At 35.4% G+C, this 23,931-nt stretch overlaps 1 protein-coding gene across 1 annotated transcript in view; it reads left to right on the top strand.

Moving 5' to 3' along the window:
- Window positions 1-23,740, top strand: part of LOC106157871 (DNA polymerase zeta catalytic subunit-like) — a 38,698-nt gene extending 14,958 nt beyond the window's left edge. Inside the window, exons 9-35 of the mRNA XM_087002615.1 lie at window positions 381-485; window positions 744-828; window positions 1,077-1,183; window positions 3,175-3,321; window positions 3,920-4,199; window positions 5,130-5,227; window positions 5,696-11,591; window positions 11,842-11,881; window positions 12,091-12,966; window positions 13,312-13,434; window positions 13,676-14,025; window positions 14,280-14,395; window positions 14,703-14,821; window positions 15,224-15,342; window positions 15,614-15,755; window positions 16,033-16,283; window positions 16,720-16,777; window positions 16,970-17,049; window positions 17,246-17,315; window positions 17,547-17,654; window positions 17,928-18,152; window positions 18,411-18,548; window positions 18,863-19,053; window positions 19,478-19,705; window positions 20,504-20,570; window positions 20,762-20,923; window positions 21,180-23,740. Coding sequence (XP_086858741.1) covers window positions 381-485; window positions 744-828; window positions 1,077-1,183; window positions 3,175-3,321; window positions 3,920-4,199; window positions 5,130-5,227; window positions 5,696-11,591; window positions 11,842-11,881; window positions 12,091-12,966; window positions 13,312-13,434; window positions 13,676-14,025; window positions 14,280-14,395; window positions 14,703-14,821; window positions 15,224-15,342; window positions 15,614-15,755; window positions 16,033-16,283; window positions 16,720-16,777; window positions 16,970-17,049; window positions 17,246-17,315; window positions 17,547-17,654; window positions 17,928-18,152; window positions 18,411-18,548; window positions 18,863-19,053; window positions 19,478-19,705; window positions 20,504-20,570; window positions 20,762-20,923; window positions 21,180-21,323 — 10,325 coding nt within the window. The 3' untranslated portion in view covers window positions 21,324-23,740. The remainder of the gene's footprint in view (window positions 1-380; window positions 486-743; window positions 829-1,076; window positions 1,184-3,174; window positions 3,322-3,919; window positions 4,200-5,129; window positions 5,228-5,695; window positions 11,592-11,841; window positions 11,882-12,090; window positions 12,967-13,311; window positions 13,435-13,675; window positions 14,026-14,279; window positions 14,396-14,702; window positions 14,822-15,223; window positions 15,343-15,613; window positions 15,756-16,032; window positions 16,284-16,719; window positions 16,778-16,969; window positions 17,050-17,245; window positions 17,316-17,546; window positions 17,655-17,927; window positions 18,153-18,410; window positions 18,549-18,862; window positions 19,054-19,477; window positions 19,706-20,503; window positions 20,571-20,761; window positions 20,924-21,179) is intronic.
- Window positions 23,741-23,931: the final 191 nt, after the last annotated feature.

Below are 23,931 nucleotides of genomic sequence, written 5' to 3'. Positions count from 1 at the left end.
CAGCATTGAACAAGCGGATGGCACGCTCCCTCATGATTTCAGACATCAATGGCATGTTGACAAGTGACAGAAATGCACATTTTGGTGTGCCCTTTTATTGCCTAGACTGTAAGGAGTGTTTGTGTGTATTGGTCATACAGATTGACCTCCACTCCGTCATGCTCCATTAGTCTTATGGGTGGAAAAACTGAACCTTTGAGTATACTCACGGGGAGAGACCAAGTGAAACTAGACCACTATACTTGATCAAAACAAATCCATCAATTCACAAATAAACCATCAACCTGGGCATATTTCATGATTATCCATTTCAACTGACCATTTTAGTTTAGTGCGTTTATATTTTTGATCAGTTTATTTATTTATTTATTTATATTCAGCCAATCTTGGTGCTAACCCTGGGCTAGTGGCTCTCTGGGAAGATGAAAAACAGAGAAGAAAAGAAAAAGGAGATACGTCAAATATTTCACCACCTGAGTCCCAAGGTGAGAACTTTCAAACACTCTCCAAAATATTGGACAAAGCTTCCAGCTAATGCTGTTCAAATGTCTGAAATTTTAAACATTTTGTTGTACGTAATTCAGTGAAGAATTTCAAATGTGTAATTTTTTTCCAGTTGGCAATGCTTAATCAGTTCCCTCAATCAATAGCTAAGACTCGAGTTATGTGTAGTCATCCAACACAAAATACATTATTATTATTATTATTATTATTATTATTATTATTTGATTTTTTTTTTACAGAAAGAGGCTTCATCCCTCCCACTGAGAGTGATCAGATGTTCCGTGAGAGACTTCTGGATATCATAAGAAGACACCAGGCAATTGTGTAAGTAGATCTCTATGAACATCCCAGTTTCTTTAGTTACAAAATCAGTATCAAATTTCTAAAAAGGTCAAACTTTAGTTAATTAAGTTGTGATGGCCAGATTTTTGGTCATCTTAATATTTTCAAGCGGCGTAATTTTGAGATGAATCTAAACTGCATCTTATCTCTTTGAACTAAAATATAAGAAGGATCCAAGTACTGAGACATGCTGGTAGATTTATTAATGATTTATGAAATTCCTTGTTCAGGCAATCCCAATCTCAATCTTCTGAGGGTTCTCAAAATAGCATGGAGGTGGTGGAGAGTAGTGTCCCATGCTCACCAGCCAGTGTGGTGGACTTCCATTTGTCTGAAGGTACAACATTTTTTTTGTTTTTATGTACAGACACAGATGTGTCTGTACATATTGCCATCACCTGCGTCTGTCGTCGCCGTCATCGCCGATGCCGTCGCCAATGCCGTCACCGATGCCGGTGCCGTGCACTTTCCTTGTTAACACGATAAGTGGAGGGCAGTTTTACTTTTTGGCTTTATATTTACAGAGCTGATGAATATTCATAAAACGCAGGTCAAGTTCGAAAATCAGCATGATCGGGCCATTATTGTAGAAGTTATGCTGTTTTTTCACTTTTCAGCATATGTGCAACCCTGTTAACACATTTTAAGGAAAACTGATAGGCCTGTTGTCATGAAACTCACAGGAGTAATCAATGTTACTAAAACGCAGGTCAAGTTCGAAAATCGGCATGATTGGGACACTATTTTAGTAGTTATGCCGTTTTTTCACTTTTTAGCATATATGCAACACTGTAAACACAATATAAGAAAAACAGATAGACCAATTGTCATTTAACTCACAGGAGTGGTCAATCTTACTAAAATGCAGGTTGAGTTTGAAAATTAGTATAATCGGGCCATTGTTTTAGAAGTCATGCCGTTTTTTCACATTTCCTCAAATTCAATTCTTAGGCATGTTAACAGTGTTATTATTTAATTAATAAGACACATTAAAGTGTTTGTTTGACATTTCCTGCATCTTTACAACATTGTTAGTTGATTATGTAGAAATGATGGTAAACTTGTTATCGTGTATTGTGTAATAAAGTGTCAAAAATGGAAATAAACTCATATCAGTCAGATTCAATTATTTACTATGTTCAGAATGTCAGAATGGAGGAAATTGGACATTTGACACAGTTCTATTGATATTTGTCCCATCTCATCAATTTTCTTAGTTGATCATATAAAAATGGCAGTAAACTGTTTATTTCATCTTTTATTAAAAAAGTGTTAAAAATGGAAATAAACCCATTTCAGCACAGTGCTGTCTAGTTTACATTTTGGCATATTCAAGGTGTCACTTTGAAGTTCCATGGGCATGAAGACATGGAAAACCATGTTATTTACTGTTCTCAAACTTACAGAAAGAAACATGGGACTTAAATACAGCTTCAGTAGGCAATGCAATCTGTTTGGTAATTCTTTCTGCCAGTTAAACAGTTTTTTTGTGAAAGTTTAATTTTTCACATACTGGCATTTTCAAGGTGTGACTTTGAAGTTCCACAGGCTTGAAGACCCATGCTAGTCACATTTTCTGAAAATCCATGATACCTTTATTTTATTATTAAAAATTGATTGTCATTATGCTGTTAACCATTATGTAATATTGCATCAGAATAGAAGAACCAAAAATTTTGGGTGCTGCTGCCATGAAAACCATTATGGGAAAACCATGTTACTTATGATTGCCAAACTTTCAAAAAAGAAATACAGGACTAAAATGCAGCCTGAGTTGGAAAAGCAGTCTAATTGACTTCTTTTTCTGGACGTTATACATTTTCAGAGTGTGAACTTGAACTCCTATGGGGCTGAAGCCTTATTTTACTTACATTGGAATTACCTGTTGAGCATAATTAAAATTTGATGTTGAATTTGCAGTTTAACAAAATGTACTTTTGCATCAGAATTGACTGTACCCTATTTTGTTTTTTTCTTTCTTTTTGTCTGTACATTTGACAGCTTTGCTGCCTTGTTTTAAGAAACTCCTGTATTATTTGTCCTTATTGATCAAAATTTCTTTAGTTCAGAAATTTTTTATCGGAATTTTTGTCTGAATTCTGTAAAGATGTTTGTAAAAAACAAAGGGGTTACAGTACGTGTATGTGTATTTCCCCTTTTTGCTTTGTTTTCACCTAGTACCCATTTTAATAGGTCTAAAGTGTAGTAACCAAGGTTTTAAGGTCATGGTAGCTAAGCAGGATATTTAGACATGAAAATAGGACTTTTAAAAGGACATTTTCAAAATGCATTTAGACTACTTTTCATGTAAAATACTTTTTGCCTTAGAAAATAGCCGTGCCAGTGCTGACACAGTTTTGCTTGGAGATGAAGATGCAGATGAACCTGTAGTGGATGAAGATTGTATACAGAGGGTGGTGTCTTTTAGTCAAAGCTTTCAGGGGTCTCCGGATGAAATAGACTCCCAGTGTTTAGGTAAAATTATGTGTTTTAACTTGGTTAGCTGTTTTGTTCAAAGATGGCTCTAAGTTACATTGTATTTTGTAACCTTTCTATATTCCCAACCTATTTTTTAAGATGTCACAGTTTCAATTAAAAGTGATTTGTGATTCAGAAACTAAGACTACATATTAATTGTGAATTTCAATATAGGTATATAGATTGTAAAAAGTTTAGCAAATATTACTATATGATGTGAGCAAACCTGTAGGATTTCAAATAGGTTCTTACATGAATGTAAATTTGATTAAAGATTTGTTGTCTTTGTTGTGTTGTATGAATATATCTAGAAAACAGCAGTTATTCTTACATGACCATATAGTTTCATCCAATCACAACACTTAAATGCAAAAAAAAAATCTACTGATGGATTCAAATCATAGATGCTCTAAAATAACATTATGCAGGGTCTATTATATAATTTATATGTCGGTATTTCTGTGTGCGTGACTTTATGTCTGTCGTTTGCTAGACATTTTACCTGTTGAAGGATGACATATTAGCTCTCATATTTTAAAGATTAGAAAATTCATTTTGTTATCACTGTGATAATACTTTTTTAAAAATAATCTAGGTGGATCTCAAGACCAAGAGCTAGCTAAGATTTTGGCTAAAATGGCAGATGACAGCTCTCCGATATCATCCCAAGTGGAGTCCCAGGTTTACAATTTGGAGGATCAAGACAGCATTCTCCATGGTGGTCCTCAAACTGAGGAGGAGGAGGAGGAGGAGGATCGGGATGGAGGTGAGGGGGAGGATGTGCAGAAGGATATCGAGGACAGCATTTTGATGTCTCAGAGTGTGTGGAATGAACTCCAGGAGGAGATGACTCAAGAGAGGATACTGGGAGATAGGTGAGTATGGAAAGAATCTGCCATCAGGACTTCTTCATCCTGCCACCCCAGCATCCCTCCCCATTTTGCCTTGAAACCTAACATGTTGTATTACAGGACACGTTATGACAAGAATGGAAATTGAGATACTTCTTCATGAGCCCTGTCTAAAAAAAAAAAAAAGGTTGAGTTTAACCAGAAATTATTGCGTAAACTTTCTCCCCAAATTAGCTAACTCAGCGACTTCCCTTGTGCTGTCATGCTATGTCGACCAGGGATTATACAACCAACAGTCTGTATTTTGGGAAAAAAATTCACTATGTCAGTGACAACAAACAAATCGTATTAGAATATTGAGGTAACAGTTGTTTCTAGTTTTCAGTACATTGCACTGATTTTTGTACTAGTTACAACTTGAGTCGTCCACTGTATGCGACATACAAGAGTGTAATTATATCAAGGCGCAGCCGAGATATAATTTGCCCTTGTATGTCGCATACGTTTGACGAAGAGTAGTTGTAACTGACTTATACCACAGCTGGCGCTTTGAACAATAGGATGAACACACCGAAGTGTATGAAAATACAGGCAAGCCTGTATGCAAAATACAAGTGCAATTATCCTCTTGTTCAAAGCGCCTGCCATTTTATATTTAATTCAAATGTGCACAGATGTATTATATCATGAACAAGGCAGCCCTCATCTCAGAGAGCATAGAATCATGTATTTAATTCAATGCAGGCATTCCTTTTGTATCTTTTGATATGATTTTATGAAGGTAATTTGATACCTGATCTATAAATTTTCATTAAATATTGTTCATTCCTAGAAAGTAGCCTTAAAAATTCATGAGTATTGAATTATTTTGTATTATTTTGTAGAATCTTAAATATGTTGAGGTTGTGAAAATCTGATTTTTTATGACAATAATCTTTTATTTTTTGCTGACAGTTTGGATGAGGACTGTGATATGGAAAATGTGGAGAAAACCAACAGTAATAGTGAGGAAGATGAGATTCCACAGTATGATGGCCCTGGTGATGTGTCTGGTAAAAGAATGAATAATTTTTCACCGCTGAAAACTCAAAATAGAAACATGACTTTACTAGTTTTGTTTAATTAGTAGCCTTGGCATTCCACTGTGAAGATTTGTCAACTCTTGTCAGTCTTTATTATTTACAGATTTGAAGTTACCTGGAATACAATTCTTTTAATTTATTTCTTGGTTTGATTTTTTCAGTTTGTAGTAAAGATCATTGTGTATAGTAAAAATTTCAGCATTCTCATGGATGAAATTAGTTAATATATGGACTGTAGCACAAAAATGTTATCATCTGATATACGTGTTTACTACTGAAAAGTTAAACTTTAAATTTAGTTTTTGTTTTATGTCTTATTTTTGATAAATATCTGTTTGGGTGGGCAAGAGGTGAATAACGTCTTAAGAAATATAAAGGATGGTTGATGAAAACAGAGAAATGGTGAAAAAAGAATGAACTATTCCATTGTACTTTCAGGTCCAACAAAGAAAAGACTTGGACCCAGAGGTCCCGTCCTTCCATGTGGTCAAAACAAGTACCCATTGACATATACAATCAGTGCCAGCAAATCATTAGAAACGCGAAATTCTTTTTCTCCTGGAGAAATTCCTCTCCCTGTTCACAAGTGCCATGTTGTGTTGAATGATTTCAGAAAGGAGCAGTACACAAAAATGAAGCCCCAACAGAAAAATTTGAACCTCAATTTACAAGCTCCAAGGCTAGCTAATGAAGAGACTGGACTTCCTTTGAATATTCCAGAGCAGAAATCTAAGGAACAAGGTCCTCTTTGTTCGAAGGAAGACAAAGGAGTCTCTGTCCCTGATATTAAAAATTCAAACACAACAGGCATAAAGGAGGTTAATTCTGGAAGAATTTGTCAGCGAAGGAGAAGTCGTGTGAGGCCTTTTATTTCACCCAAACCTAATTCACCTCCATACCAAAGTCCCAGGCGAATAGAACAACCACCAAGCACTGTTCTTCAGCATTCACCAACTGAGACTATCAGTCAGAGTAGCAATGGTGAAAGTGGTCTTTATATAGTGGAGAGTTTTGATGCGATGAGGAAAAATGCCGAAAGCACAGCCAAATTCCCAAATGCTAAGTCTGCAAGTGAGACTGACAAATTTGAAGTTTGTGATACAAAAAGTGACCTTAAACATTCCCAAAGGACTGTACTGCAACAGAGGCTCCATGATGACAGAGGAAGAGAGATTGAAAATGGTACATGTAATGCTGAAGAAGACAGCAGCTCAGCAGTAAAAACATATTTTCCTGTCAAAAAGAATGGATGTAATTTACAAAACAAAAAGAAAGCTGTTTGCTCTGCAGAATTAGAACCTCCCAAACTAACAAGAATGGTGAACAGAAAGTCCTTTGAAGATCTCTATGAGGAATTTATGCCAAATAGTCCTCCTGATCTTAATGAGGATAAGCATTCTGCAACAGTGGATGACAAGTGCAATAATAAAGATAAAAAATTAACTGAAAAAATGAATTATAAAGGACCAACAGAAAATTTCCCAAATTTTACTACACCGAAAAAGACTGTGGTTACCAATACAAGTAGTAAGGATCCCATTGTGCAAAGGGAGGAGAACCTGTCAACTTTTGCTCAAAAATCTCATGTTTGCTCTGGAGATGGCAGTCCATCACCAAACTCAGATTTTAATACATTGCCATTTCCCAATAAAACGACTGTGGACTTGGGGTCGGACAATGAGGATGCGCCATATTTAGACAGCGTGGGCTGCGATGATTTATTTCACTCTGACACTGCCATATCCTCGCCCATGAAACCATACTCAGATTCGGCAAGTGTGAAGTCCAGATCATCATCTGTTTCACCAACCAGGCTTGTTTTGCCGAAAGTGTTTGCCACATACTCAAAGAAGGAACAGCAACAGGAACACAGTTTGCTGGGAGAAACACAGGATGAAATTTCAACCGATTTCAAGTCAAGTCCATTAAAAATTACAGAACTAAGAAAGAAACTTCAGAAGTTAAAAGCTAAAACAGATCTGATATCCCCTTCTAAAAGTGACATGCAGAGAGAGGACAGCAACGGTGAATGTCAAACAAGAACTAAACAAAGGAGTAAATTATCCCTGAAGAAAAAACTTGAAGAGAAACGAAAAAGGACTAGTAAAGGGATGGACCAGGCAGAAAGACTTTGGGACAGCAGTATTTTACACAGTAACTCTTTGATTCTGAATAGCACTCAAAGGTTTAGTACAGCTCTTGAGGAACCAGCAGAATTTTCTGACCATAAAGAAGATGATGACAATGGCAGTACAACCCCTACACTGCAGCAGAAAACGGGTTCAAGTCTCAAACGTTTCTATGATACCGAGAGTCATAATAATCACAAATCTATGCAAAATGTATCTCTGGGATCTAAGACAGGCGAATTTGTACACCTCAACTCTTTTTGTGATACCTCCTCAATGCATAATGGTTGTGATAATGTTTTGGTGCCTTTAGAAGTGGTCACTCGATTTGACATATCAAAGATTGGAAAAGAGAGGCTAAAACTGAGAAAAATGTCAAGACAAGATATTCAGAAAAAAGTCCATGCGTGTGATTCTAGCTCTGAAACCAAAATGGTACACACAGATATACATTCTACAGTGAAAGAAACCTCAGGAAGTGTGATGGAGTCAAAAGCGAAAAGACTTGATTATTTCAATGAAGAAACCCCTGTGCAAGGTCCAGATTTAAAAGCAAAAGCAGAAAACAAGGATGAGAGAGCAGATGAGACTGAGAGCATGGTCAGTGAGACTCAGAACAAAAACATTATACCCAGCATAGATATTATTGAAAAGAATATCAATGATGCCATCGATAAAGATGATGCAAATTATACCAGCTCAGTGGCGTCGGAAGAATCTGCACCATCCAATGATACAGACATTGAACCGCAAGAAAAAATGGTTGAAATAGGGAGGGTAATTTTTCATGATGTCAACTTGAGTGTTGCCAGTGTTACATGTAATAGGATGGACTCTCCCAGAATATTTTTGTCCCCAGAAATGGATGCTACTGATCAACCCATTTTGGGCACAGAAACTAAGGAAGACCAGTCTAAGCCTCATTTGTTATCTGACAATGTTACTCTCTTGAAGCAAACAGAAGATTCTTTAGACAATGAACTTTTTCCCGGTGGTGTTTTAAATGGAGATAAGATGGTGGAGGTTGGAGCAGACGACACTTCTGAACTGGGGCCTGCTATAATTTTACCCACAACAGATCACAATGAGGTCATAGAAAAACCACCAGTATTACAACAAAAAGGGAATAACACTACCCTGAAAAGTAGGACGAAAGGCATGTTAAAGCTGAAAAAGAAAAAGTTGGAACCAATTACAGAAGCAATATCAAGACAAAATGCTACTTTAGAGGAGACAGAATTCCCTATTCATGAGAGGAGCTCAGAATCTGTTCAACATGAAGAACTAGTTGAAAGCCCAGTTGGAACTCCAAACCCACAAGATATGTCTTCAATTTTCACAAATGAAGATATTCCTTTATCCCGCAGAAGTCAAAGAAAGAGGAAAAGAAAACTCAAGTTTGGTGTAAATAGTGACTTTTATGAATTTGGATCAATTTCAGGTAGCTTTAGAGAGAAAACATCAATTGCTGCTGCTAAGAAATTAAACAGGCCAACTTCAAAAATGACCAGTAAGAGAACAATAAAACCTGCAGTGACACCTATTAAGATTTTGCTGGTAAAGAAATTCAAAGGCGTGAAAGAGTTGAGAGTGGCAGTGGAGAAACTTCATATAGGAGTAAGTAAAACTGTCAATGCTAAAGATTTTATTCAGAAAACAAACTTGAGGGACCAGAACCAGGAAGGAATTGGAAAACCCAGGATCATTCCTCACAAAAATCTTGGTCGCATCCCAAGAAAGTACATCACGGCAGAAAAATTCCGTGCCAACAGTGCCTCTGTTCATGGCTCAAACAAAAAACGAAAATGTCACAATGGAGCATCTGGAAAATTTAAGGATATCAACTTACCTAGTAGCGCATGGGATGTGATCACAAACCAGCTGAACAAAAGAGGTGGAAATGCTCATAATATTGAACTGAAATTTAGAAACAGTCAAGATGGGACTGTCTTGCCATCTCTGCTACCCCCTGATGATACTCGGGTGTCAAAATTGCCCTCTTATACAGACACCACAGATGATTTTCAAACCTCTTACGATGATGTACTGTACAAGATGTCATACTTTACACCAAAGGTGGATGAAGAAGGGAACCGAAGCCCTCCAAGACCGTGGTCCCCGTGTAGTTTACCTGAAGAAACTGATGATATCAGAGACAAAAGTAAAATCAATACTCAACAAACAATCGAAAGAGATGGACACATTTCTGCAATCAAATTGAAAGATTCTATCACTTGTGATAACAATTTTGAATCATGTACAGTATCTACATTATCAGCAGAGTCACTGTCAAAAACAATTGTATCTCTGCGAAAACCCAGAGAGATTCTCAAATCAAGATCATCCATAGACGCAACTGTGGACTCTCCACTTCGCTACGAGGGATCTCTTCCCATCTGCAAATCCCCTGAACATTGGCTAAGTGCACCTTCATCTCTAAGTTCCAATAGCAGTGAAAGTTCAGAACTGCCTTGTGGGCAGAGGAGCAGACATTCCACCCATAGCAGCATTGGCGATGTCATTGATTCCTCAATACCGTACTTGGTCCCACAAACAGATGAGAGTCTGGTGAGCTTTTCTGATGAACCAGATGGGACTAGCCAGCACAGTGCTGAGTATGAGAGATCAAGGATGTCACCACCTACGTTAAGCCCTTCACAACCAGATCCAAATGCCGATGACTCACAGCAGTCTGTAGATAATGAGGATGGGCCGCCAGAATTGATGCCTTCTGTTTCGTATCCAGAAACTCCAAATGAAAAAGTGAAAAATCATCAAAGATTGGTCACCACAGACTCTCAGGTAGTTTTGGAATCTTCTTGTGAATCATCTACTTTTGGTGCTTTGGACAAAGGCAATAAACTTCCTGGGAATGAAGAAAGTCAACATTCCCTAAATTCTGAAATGAGTGAAAGCCTTCTTGATGGACCTTGCTCACCCAGATCTTCAGTTTGTGAAGAAAGTAATGATAGTTTCTTAAGTTCTCATGCCTCTGAAGGGTCTTCAAACAGATGTAGTGCTCCAGTGCTTGTAAGAAGTCTTTCTCCATGTAGCAGTAAATCAAAATGCAGTGAAAAAGACCTGCACTCCAATTCACAGACCTCAGCAGCAAGTGAAAACCCTCAGGTCAAATTAACAGCTGTAAATGAAAAGACACTGTCCTCAAAGAAAAACCTGTTTCACTCTACAGAACATATACCAACAGAAAGAGAAAAAGTTTCAAACAATTCCAACAGAAGATCTGAACCTGGGAATAATGTTTCTGAAACTGATGTCAAAAGTTTAGATGGCATGGCTGAATTTTTTACAAGAGACACTGTACAGTCAAAGCCAATGGATCTTAGCATGGGCAAATCTGAGTCCCGCAAAGAGCCAGGTTTTGATACCTCTTCACTAATCAGTGACAAAGATGCATTTCTTGAAGAAACTGAAACAGTAAATCACACACCTTTTAAACAGAACACTACAACTCAGGTGGATCAAACTGCAAAATTGCCATCTCAGGATCAAGATGAATTTACTGAATCAAGGCAACTTCCCCATGAAATACCTCAATCTTATTCTACACCTGTATTGCCCAAATCCTCTTTGATTTCCACCTCTCCTGTGAATGGCTCGGTTTCTCCTTCCAGTCCTCGTGGAAGACCAAGATTAAAAAACCTCAACTCAATTGTAAATAGACTGAAGGCAAAACAGCTAAATTTTGATGGTGAGGATGAGAGTGGCATTTCAAAAGAACATGTCGGAAAAATTGATGTGTTGGGAAATGGCTGTGACAAGGACCCAAATGTCCATCTTCCTGAAGGTGACATGCCTGCTAAAGTTGTCACCTCCCCTGACCTGTATGGTGACAGCTTTGACAGTCCCAGTGACTTACCAGACCACAAGGACAATGATGATTTAAGTAACCAGGGCAACAGTGTTGTAATGGGTGAAATGCCACAGGAGGTCCAGACAAAAGGTAGAGACACACCTGCAGATAATCTCGGGGTATTAGCAGCTCCTGAGCCAACAGATACTGCATGCACTTCTGAGGGACTGGAGTTCAACCCTACTTTACAGAGATCTGCCACTGTTTTGACACCAGTCAAACTTCCACCGAGCAGGGATGAGGTCATTAAGTCTTTGGTCAGCTTTGATCTTGGAGAAGAACAGGTCGTTGACCCCCATTGTAGCGTACCTCAGGACTTGCCAGAAAAACCAAAGTAAGTACTTTAGAGAACATGCATCAGATTGATAAAATGGCTGTTAGCATTAAAAGAAATCTAGGTTTATAAGCAAGTATGATACAAGCTGACAGTACACCTTAAAATTGGAATAAACCATAGTCAGAAATAGGCATGAAAACTGCAATTTTGGTAGTTTGAAAAATTGAAGTGGTGCTGACTTTGAACTGGGAGAGCATGGCTGATTCTTGGGCAAATATAAAAAAAATTCTATTTTCATTTTTTTCAGAGAACTTGGAGGCAGAGTGTTGAAACTGCAATCACCCCTGGTAAATTTTATAGATGTTATATTTCTTTTTCATCTCAGCTTGAAATTTTCTTTTATCTGTGTAGCTCTCATTAATAATGATTATATCTATACTATTAAGATATGTATTAAAATGATGTAGGTAAGAAATTCAGTTTTTACTTGACAATATTACCTGTAGTGTCTGTAGCTGAATTTCTCACAATAAATTGTCTTTAATGATATTTATAGGTGGCAGATTTGCCAGAGTATAGGACTGAATTACCCATCACCATGATACAAGGTTGGCAATTCAGAATGGCATCAAAATTCTCAGGTCAAGAGTTCCTGTCTCAGGGTGATGACTTCAGTTTGATAGATGAAATCAAGAAAAATCCTGAACTGAAGAAAAGTTTGCATGGAAACACTAAAGTGGTGATGACTCCATGTAGGCCACCTCCAAATGTCAGGTCTGTGAGGAGATGGCTTTATGGTCAAGATGTAAAAGAAGAAAAGATTCCGAAGAGTACAGACCCCTGTGAAAGTACAAAAGTGGAAACCTCTCTCTCTGACAAGAAATCTGAGTCATGTGAAATTGCAATCGATGAAAAGGGACCAGATGTTACGCCAAAAACATCAAAACCAGACTTTGTGAAAATTGTCTACCTGAAACGCACACTTTCAGATAGCAAAGATGTAGAAATGGTCAGTTATGAGAAAGAGATCTCCAACCCACCTGCAAGATTGAAATCACCAACAAGGTGGGACCAGTCACCACCTCTGTCAGCATGCACAGCGACGCCATCTGTTAGCAGAAAAAGAAAACTCTCAGATGATGTTACACCTTCTACAAGCACTCCGTCAATACCTCAGAGTAGGAAAAGAAAGGTGTCTGAAGATTCCGACTCCAGTTTACAGCACAGTACACCAGTTAAGAAGGCTTCATTTATTGACATTGAGGTCCCAAGTTGTACACCAATTGTAGGTGAGAAGAAGATGAAAACTGGAAATGATGATTCTCCCTCTACCTCAGCAGCAACTCCAGCGAGAAAATTGTCAAGAATTAGACGTCTGTCTACTGGGACTGAAAACTTGTTGAGAAAGACTTTGTTGTCAAGTCAGATGAAGGTAAACCATTATTTTTACACATTATTTAGATTTGTTTTAATCACTGAAATCTGTGACCAGCATTTAATTTCCCTTTTCTATGATCATGACAAGTACTTTAAAACCATTAAAGCCAATTAGTTTTTATATTAATGGAATGTGCTGATATTAGTGTCATGATACTTTGTAATATTGCCTCAACAAGGGCAAAATGGAACATGATTCTTTATATAATTTTTTTGTTTGAATCTATCTATCTATCTATCTATCTATATATATATATATATATATATATATATATATATATATATTTTTTTTTAGTTTGAAGCTATTTTATGTGTGCATGATGTTTTTGTTTTACTCCAGAATGCTGCAGGGACCCCTCTCAACCAGAGAATTGTTTCTCAAATTGAGGGACCTTCTCCCAACAACACGTACGGCTTCAAAGTCAGTCTTCAGAATTTACAAGATGCCAAAGCTGTGCATGAGGTATACGTTAAGACAAAATTACAAGCAAAATTATAATAAAGATGATAAATACCAGTTGCAAAACATATTTTGTATATGTTAATTTCAGTAATTTTCAGGGATTTATTTTTAATTGAAATAAACCATATACATTTCTGATGAATTTGTCAATTGTTTGTCAATTTAAGAAATAAAACAAAGATGATAATAAAAAAAATTCAAAATCTATTTTAAAACAGCTAGTACATATACTTTATTACAGGTACAACATCTGACAGTCATGAGCATGGAACTTTTTATCTGGACCAGAGGGGATCTAAGACCAGACCCAGAATTTGATGCCATAGGTTCAGTGTTTTATCACATCCTAAATGACACCATAGAAACCGAGAAAAGGACATCAACGGGGGTCATAATTGTGGATCCAGTTTCAGCCAATTTGGAGCAAGATGAAGGTCGGAGACTATCGACGGACGCGGCAGGCCCAAGCACTGGGAAGTTGAGCCACAGGGAGAAGACATTGTTACAGAAGTCTGGAGTCAGTTTGATGGAGACGTCCTATGTGAAGGATGAGAGAGAGTTATTTGTGAAGTTTCTGGAGCTTGTGAGGAAGTAAGTGTGCTTATACTGGAATAATGCATCTTCTTCTCAGGCTCTCAGAAACTCCCAGTGTAAGATAAAAGATAATTTGATAGATTTTTTTAATGTCAGGCTTTTTTTAATCAGTTACCACTATTATTAACATCACATTTTTCTTTAACTTTACATTTAATCTAATAAAACTATTCACAAAATTGAACCACCATACTTTATTTTCCTTCCATATAGTCAGTGCACATTAATTTTATTTTGTTCCCAATTTTCAGATGGGATCCTGACATATTGGTTGGTTTTGAGATCCAGATGCTGTCATGGGGGTACCTCTTGCAGAGGGCTGCCCACCTGGAAGTTAACCTGTGCTCTCTGATATCTAGAATTCCAGGTATTATAATGTACAACAATGAATTCCACAATTAAGAAGGCTGCCAGTAAAAAAAAAATGAACCTTTTCAACATATACCAGGTTCTCACATATAGTAGTTTACAACAATGAATTCCATAATTATGAAGACACAACTTTTTCAAAACATAGCAGCTTCTCAAGTTAAGTTGTTCACAACAATTCTACAATTATGTAGACACTGTCAATGAAACATAATTAACGCTTTCAAAACCAGATTTTCATTTAATTATGATTTTGGTCACAGTTCACTGAATACTACAGATTGCATATTATTTGTTTATCAAAGGTGAAGACAAAAGGAGTAGCTTCAGTGCAGAGAAAGATGAGTGGGGAGCAGATTATAACTCTGAAATTCACATTGCTGGGAGGATAGTATTGAATTTATGGAGGATTCTTAGACATGAGGTAGATATACTATATATTATGTACCTCTGATATTTCATGACAGTATTCTGATTGAATTTAATATTTAGCTTCATAATATGAGATGCCAAACAAAATGGCTTGAAATTTCTAATGATTGAAAGGAAATTTAGCTGCTGTTCTAGTTAGGTATCGTATGTTCAAAAACAAATGAGTCTCTGCTCGTGAATTGGCTAATCAGTTTTGTCTAAAGAAAAATGTTATACCATGGTTCTCCAAACAAAGTTCTTCAGGTGGATTTTTTTTTCTTAGTTTTCAAAATTTTTATAATTAACTTAATTACTTACTGTTTTATGAAATCATTTTCAGAATGTAGAATAAAAATCAAATTTGGTTGCACACTCCAAACACAAATCTTATTAATTCATCCAACTTTTATTTCAGGTGACCTTGAATATCTACTCTTTTGAGAACATTGCATTCCATGTACTTCATAGAAGAATTCCATGTTTCTCTTTTAAACAATTGACAGCTTGGTATGGACATAGGACAGATTTGTACAGGTAATACTTACATAAATACTTGTCCTGCTGTATGTTTTTTGTGTTTTTTTTTTTTTTTCACTTATAAAATCTTATTACTGAAGGAGAGTATGGCCAATTTCTGTCGTCAAAAAAAATTAATTTACAAAATAAGTAAGGAAACTTAAATTGAGGAAACAAAAGAATGATAAGTGAATAAATAAGTAAATTAATCAATGTGCAACTGAATGAGTAAATAATGAAATAATATAAAATTAAGCAACTTCATTATACTAAATTGTGATTGATTCAGATGGAGGACTATTGCTCACTATGTAACCAGAACTAAAGGAAACATTGAGATAATGCAGCAGCTGGACCTTATTGAGAAAACCAGTGAATTTGGCAGGGTGTTTGGTATAGAGTTCTACCATGTGCTGTCAAGGGGCTCTCAGGTTAGTAGCATAATTGGAGAAAAAGGAATGCTTAATTTGATTTAAATGTAACAAGTAGACAAAGATTGTTTTTTGACTGCAGTTTTATTTTAAATTCAATCAAAAAGAAAGAAGGTTGTAAAATGTTTTTGAAATTTTGAACTAAGATATTACACACTAGAAATAATATTTGTATCATGAGGATATTTTATCAAGTCAAGGAGTATAAACCCATCTTTTATATACATGTCAGGCCTGCACTGATCATGCTACAACAGGTATTTTTATCATTTTTCAGTATCGCGTAGAGTCGATGATGCTGAGACTAGCCAAACCAATGAACTATGTTGCTGTCTCCCCCAGTGTACAACAGAGGGCAAAGATGAAGGCCCCAGAGTGTATTCCACTTACCCTAGAGCCAGAGTCCAGGTTTTATAGTCACCCAGTTGTAGTGCTGGACTTCCAGTCTCTCTATCCTTCCATCATGATTGCTTACAACTACTGCTACTCCACTTGTATGGGCAGAGTGGATAAGTTGGTTGATGCACAGTAAGTTTAGTACTCAAAAATTTTGTAGAAATGTTCAAAATATCACTGCCCATTTTTTGTCATATTGGTTGATGGAGAGTAAGTTAAAGTTCTCTGAGTTTTTGTAGAAGTTTTAAATGTTACTATCCTTTTTATGCATGAAATTGCTTTTGATATGTGTGATTATTAGAAGTTATTCTATCTACTAAATTTGAGTTCTGATGAACAAACATTAATTCCTTCCATTATTATTATTATTAGTAAAAGAAGTAGTAGTAGCATAAGACATCTTGCATTTTTATACCAAGCTGAAATAAGAGCTTGAACCAGTTAAACATTCACAGTTATTAAGGGTATTATTGATCATTTGTTGTACGAAGTATTACATAGAAATGAAGTTAAAATATATGTTGTATTTTTGATCCTTAGGTCCTCCATGTTATTCTTTTTTTTTCAGTGAGGGAGAGTTTCAATTTGGCTGCACTACTCTTAGGGTTACACCATCAACTCTTAAGGTAACATTTTAATACATCTTGAATAATATTACATAACTATAGAATGAAGATGAGACTCTCCCACTTCTTCTTTAAGCGGTATCTTTAAATATTAAACCAACTAATTCTTTCAGTTACCTATATTTACAACTAGATTCTTTTCAGTATTGTATATATATTGTTTATTTATTTATTTATTTATTTATTTTGCAGAAAATGAAGAACAGTGTGTCTGTTTCTCCAAGTGGAGTTGCTTTTGTCCAGTCAGATGTGAGGAAAGGGATCATATCCAGGTAAAGAAGTCTCTTTCTGAAAGATTTTTGACATTGTGTACAACCAAATGTGGTCCTAGAGGTTGTTGTTTTTATGCAAATCTGAAAATTTACAGATTGTATTGGTAGGGGTTGTGAATGTATTAAATGAAAATATAAAAATGCACAAATTTATTATAATCAAGGAATATCACTGAACCTTGAATGTTTCTTACAGTATGGTAGAGGAAATTCTGAACACAAGACTGATGGTGAAAAAAGCAATGAAGAAACACAAGGGGGACAAGGCAAGTTTATGGCATAAAAATTAAAAAACTGTATGTTTATGTCCAAAGTTAAATGGGATATTCAAAGTTATTCGTCATTCACATATGTTTGGATATGTTATAAAAATGTAAACTTTGAAATGATTTGAAACTCATTTCTTTATGAGAATTTACCTTTATATTTGTTTCTTGAATAAAATTTTATGATGTTTAAATGATGTTTCTTTGATGAATGTTCATCTTGTATTGTAGGCTTTAGAAAGACTGCTGAATGCCAGACAGTTAGGCTTGAAACTGATTGCAAATGTTACTTTTGGCTATACCTCGGCTAATTTTTCTGGAAGAATGCCTTGTGTGGAAGTGAGTAGGAGTTATTCACCCTGTCACTGCATAGGCAGTAAATGGAGTAGCATGTCTATACTCATAAATCCATATTACTGTTTGTTTCATTTTGATATTAAGTATGTTTTACTACTTATCTGGTAGACAATTGAACGTGGATTATTTGCGTGACATTCTCTTTGAGACCTGGGTTAAGTAACCAGACATATTGCTCAGAACTGAACTTTTGTCATTTCATTTGTTCTTTAGCAGGTTCTTGTAAAATGGACATACTTCTGTTTTATTTTATAGATTGGGGATAGCATTGTAAGCAAGGCCAGAGAAACTTTAGAAAGAGCCATCCAAATGGTAGAGGAGACTGAAAAATGGGGAGCCAAGGTGGTGTATGGAGACACTGACAGCTTGTTCATATTGCTGAAAGGAAGGACTAAAGAGCAAGCATTTAAAATTGGGCAAGAAATTGCAGATGCTGTCACTGCTGCCAATCCCAAACCTATCAAACTTAAATTTGAAAAGGTATTTTACTTTGGTGTATTGGTTTCATGTTTTTTCAACATACAGTGTTTCTGTAACTATGGTGTCATTGGTTTATTTTATAGGAATCCTGTTTTTTTCATAAAATTGATTTGCATTTCCTTGCTTTATAACTGACACCATGTAGAAAATATTGTAAATGATTTCTTTGTAAAAGTGTGTTTTGTGGCATTTTAGTTTGACATCAATGATTGTTCACTGTATATTTACTTTGAAAAAAATTTATATCCTCTTTTCCAGGTGTATCTGCCATGTGTTCTTCAGACAAAGAAAAGGTATGTGGGCTTCATGTATGAGACAGTAGACCAGAAGGAACCAGTTTTTGATGCCAAGGGTATCGAGACTGTGAGGAGAGACTCCTGTAGTGCAGTGTCAAAGGTGAATAAACAAAGATTGTTTGATCAGTCAACCCCCCCCCCCCCTTCCCCAATCCCTGAATAGTACTTGACTGTTACAATTTCCTTTAAAATTTTAATGTTGTTGGGTTGGGATAAAGATCATTTTTCAACTTATTATTGATCTTGAAGAACTTTGGAGGCTGCTTGCTAAAGAAAACATATTCAAACCACTAGAAATACTTTCTTACCCTTAAAATCCAAGGGAAATACCTTGAGATTCTTTTCAACATGCCTGTTCTCTTCTGCATAAAACAGTGCATGCACATTGTCCAGGAATGCTGTCTTATCTTTTAGATACTAGAGCGATCCATCAAGATTCTCTTCACCACTCGCGACGTTTCCCAGGTGAAGCAGTATGTGCAGAAGCAATGTGTAAAGGTGATGGAAGGAAAGGCCAGCATGCAGGATTTAATCTTCGCCAAAGAGTACAGAGGAAAAGCAGGCTACAAACCAATGGCTTGTGTGCCAGCTTTGGAACTGTCAAAGTAAATTCCCCCAATGGTTATATTGCCACTTTATTCACATTGTTATTATGCATAATCCTATCATTTTGTGACATGTTTGTCCTATTGGTCATGTGTAATTTTACCACTATATTATTACTGCAATAACACAAGTATACTTATGAATCTCATTGATTTGCAGTTAACTAAAAATCCAATATTAAACCAGAGTAACAAGTTGATACATGTCAGTCAAGCCATTGTACTTCCAGTTTGTACCATTAATTATTTATACATAGAAATATAAACAAGACAATAATTGTTTCAAAAAGTATTGATAAAAAATCAAGTATATTGAATATACTTGATTTTTTGCACTCCTAGCTTTCATGATGTCTGTACTTTTCCTATTGATACATTGAGTAGATCTAGATGTGGCACTAAAATTTTTTGTAAAACTTGATAGGAAAATGTTGGCAGCTGATCGTCGTAGTGAACCCAGGGTGGGGGAGCGAGTTCCCTATGTTATTGTATATGGCAGCCCAGGTCTTCCACTGATACAGCTAGTACGTAGCCCTGTGGAGGTTCTTCAAGACTCCAGTCTACGCCTCAACGCTGTCTATTACATTACCAAGCAAATTCTGCCCCCACTGGCAAGACTGTTCTCATTGATTGGGGTAGATGTTTTTTCATGGTAAGTGAATAGCATAAAGAAACATGCTGTAGGATGATTGAAATAGTGTCTTATAGGTTATGTGCTACACCTTGACACTGTGAAAGCAAATTGGAGGTAAGTTGACTTTGATTTTCAGAATCCAGTTATCTAAACAGGATATAATCGATTCTGATAAGTTGTGAACACATTGTGAGAATTTTTTCCAACGGAAGTTAGCAATTGAACTCTACTTTCTTGTTTTATACAATAGCATTTTGTGAGGGACTTCATTTAAGTTTTTTTCTTGTTAAATGATTTTAAATCAATATTCTGTAATAGAAATGTGTCAGTAGCATCTGCAACTTGCGAATGACTTGAGACCGTATTAAAATAAATTTGTTTATTGCCAGACCTGTTACATGTATATGACACATGTGAGAGGGCAAATGTCTCAAAGTAATATAAAAGAACAAACAGAACAAATAAGATGAACTAAGACTAAAAAGAAATAAAGAACATTCCAGATGAAAGAACATTCCAGATGAAATAATATGAAAAACAAATTAAAATATACTTATTTTTATAACAAAATAAAGCTAAACTAAACTCTTAAGTAACATGAATAAACAAAAAGCAAATTAATCAAGTCCGAATTTACCTGTAAATCTGTACGACACGTGTGAAGCGAATGTGTCGCGAAGTGAGAAAGGTTGGGTTTTATAGATAAATAGACATACACGAATACAAACTGAAAGCGACAAACACGCTACACTAACACAACCACACACATACACACATGTTACAGAAATAAAGTCCGCAGTAATCTAATTCATTCAGGTATCAAGATTTGCCAAGAGTGATAAGAGCAGCTCCAGCCATGGATATTGCAAGTGATACAAAGAAGGTTAGGATGAATTTGATTTAGAGATTAATTTGCCTGCTAGAGGTGTTCTTTATAGAATTAATTTCTTCAAGTGTTTTACGTATATTTTATATATATTTCTTATGAGTTCTTCTATACCTGATGTACATATAGATTTTGATTTTACTAACCATTGGCAATGGATTCAAAGAATAACATTGATATTTTTCTAGGGAACAATCTCCCAGTATTTCAACAATATTAATTGTCCAGTATGTGGGGAATTAACCAAGCAGGGGGTGTGTGGTCAGTGCCAGACTGACCCTCAGACAGCAGTGACCGTGCTGAACAGCAGAATTCTAAAGTGGGAGAGGACTCAGCAGCAGTTACTGAAGGTGACTATATTTTCAAGATTGCAAAATTTATCTATAATGTGTGCCTGTAATATATTCCATAATTATGGACCATTTTAAGTTTATAAGACGTAGACAAGGAAAAAATGCTGTCCACATAACATTTCAACTTCAAATGATTCATCATTTGTCTTTATCACATTGAAGAGTGAGGCAATCTTTATATTTAAAGAATCTTTTACACAATTTTTTTTGGGGGGAGATTTGCTCTTTCTAAAAAAGGAATTATACTTTTCAGATCTGCGGAAGCTGCATGGGAACTATGGATTCTAATATGCCATGTACTTCACTAGACTGCCCAATACTGTACAGACTTGACAGAGCAACAAAGGAGGTCCAACAGGCTCCAAGGCTAAGACAGGTCATTGAAGATATGTTTTAAAACATACAGTGGGACAATTTTTGGAGCTCAACTTTCTTTAAGGTTGACACCATATACGGACAATGTTTTTGAAGATTGAAATTAAGCTTTAAAGGGTAAAATAAGACAAAAAAAAAAACATTCATTTTTTAAAGGAGCAGTATTAAAATACAGAAGAGTCGACGGTCACAAAAATATCAGTCCAAGTGTTATTGAAGATGTTTTAAGGTATCAGATAAGATTAAAGTGAAAAATAACATCAGAAATAACTTTTGCCATAAAACTACCTGTCTTTACAGGTTTTACATAAAACAGAAGCATTTTAAGTTGAAAATCTAGTACAAATTCACTGGAAAGTTTTTTTTTTTTTTTTTTTTTTTTTTTTATAACTAGTAGCCAGATTTCACATTGGAGTTCTATTCTATCTGTATGTCATAGGCAAGATTTAAATCAAGGAAGATTTTTAATTGCCTAGGCAAGACTGCAATTTCAGTCCTAGGCAAAATTGAAATTTCAAACTGGCTTAGGCAGATTTAAAATTGGCCCCAGGCAAGATTGAAATTTCTATCTCACCTAGGCAGATTTAAAATCAGCCTAGGCCAGATTGATATCTGAAGTCACAGACAAAATTATAAAAAGATTCATTACATCTGTAATAAAGACACTTTAGTTATAAAATCTATGGTTAAAACATCTTATATTAACTACTTTGCATTTAAGGATCACAAGACATGCGTTACATAATGTTTTGTAATCCCCCATTTGCAGGATGGATAATAAAAATTTCTTAACCATAGATTCTTTAACTAAAATGACTTTATAATGGATGTAATTAATTACTTATAATTTAAAATTTTGTGTGACTTCGAATTTGAATCTTGTCTAGGCAGTGCATTTTTTATTTGTTTGCTTTTTAAGTGTCAGCCCATGAATAGCAAGCTTCCAATATGTATACTTCGCAGTCTAATTTTAAGTATATAATTATATTAGCCATGTCATTTACCAATAGTATTTAGGAAGCGTGCTTTGCAGTTTTGTATGGCACTGGTTAAAATACTGAACTCTTTTATGCTTGCATTCAGGATGTATATATCCTTTCAAAAAGTTCCCCTCTTTAAAGTGTGTGCACAATCTAGATAAGGGTTTTGCTGTACTTGTCATCTCTTCATAAGTTTGAATATTCCAGTATTTTTGTATTTTTAAGTAATATGTATGTTTTCCATAAATGCAAAGAGTAACTAAGGCAGTCTTCCCCTTGGGCATGAAGATTTGACAAAAAGGTGATTGCTTTTAGAAATTCACATAATTTGGATATTTCTATCTTATTTTATTTATTTATTTAATTGCAAGAAATGCTATTGAACCACATGGTACAAGATTTAGTAGATTGGTGAGAAATATATCCCTATAGAGTAATCATGTATGTATTATTTCAATTGGCCAGTAATGATTAAGTTTATATATGTTGTGTAATGTACCGCCAAGGCTTGATTTAGAGTACCGTAAAAGCACAAATATATGTATGGATACTGTATCTATTATTAATATTAAAAGAACCCAGAAAGATGCAATTCAGCTAAATTCTATCTTTCGATTTTGTGTTGAAGTAGTTATTGTCACTGGGAGTTTCAGACTTTACTGGAAGTAAATAAAAACATGTTAAGCTGTTCTGGTATTTTGTAAATGAACTTGTAGACCTTAATGGCCTTTGGTTTAATAGCTACTGCTAAACCTCTATCATCAGCATGGCTCTACCATTTCCTGTAAACTCTGAAACTGAGGGTGAATATTGTTAAATATGTTGTAGATTTTTGTGAGTTTTTTAATACAGATTTCATATTATTGTTGGGTGTAAAATTATGTGATATTCAAGAGTTCTATTTTGGGTCATTTTAGCGTTGTATAAGATTTATATTGTTTATACAGAGTTTATGTGGGAATTGGGGATTGGTAATCATAAAATTTGATTGTGGATTTATGCCAAATGAAAAGCCAGTATGCATATATACAAGTTTAACAATCAGAAACATAATACCATATTTGAAATGGTTTCATGTCCCATTATTTTGGATTTTAAGGTTTTGGAATTTGAAATCATTCAATTGGGATAGTATACCAAAAATTGAGGAGCCAGTAATGCTTATAAATAGGATGAAAGCATATGTATACTATGGTATTTAATTCTTTTTCCTGTTACTTTAAGATTTTAACATTTAGACACACTTGGAGTTTGGTCTTACAATTTGTTAATATTTATGGAATATTACTTCACTTATTTTAGGGTTGGGATTGGGACTAAGCAATTTTTTGTAATAATTTGTAGCAAGGTGCTTTGCAATTGTTATACATGTTGACATATTGGGGAATAGAGGCAGCACTCAAGTTTCAGTGGATCAATAATAACATTCTCAGTTCATCAACCTTGATGGCAATTTCTACACTGGTTTTAGTCTTAATTCCATACTACTTCAAACACTGCATTATCACAAAAATAAATTCTGAAAGTTGCAGCCAATTCAAGCTTTGTGGGGATTGTTCACGAAGCAATACATCTGACAAAATATACATTGGAATGTTATATTAGAAGCCTTCTTCCATTCTTTGGTCTTTAAGTGTTGTATAAAAATTA

The sequence above is a fragment of the Lingula anatina genome, chromosome 1 (assembly GCF_051362555.1).
Source record: "Lingula anatina isolate TDL-2025a chromosome 1, LinAna3.0, whole genome shotgun sequence".
Lineage (NCBI taxonomy): Eukaryota > Metazoa > Brachiopoda > Lingulata > Lingulida > Lingulidae > Lingula > Lingula anatina.
Note: the sequence above shows the minus strand (reverse complement) of the source record. Positions and strands in the feature narration are given on the sequence as shown.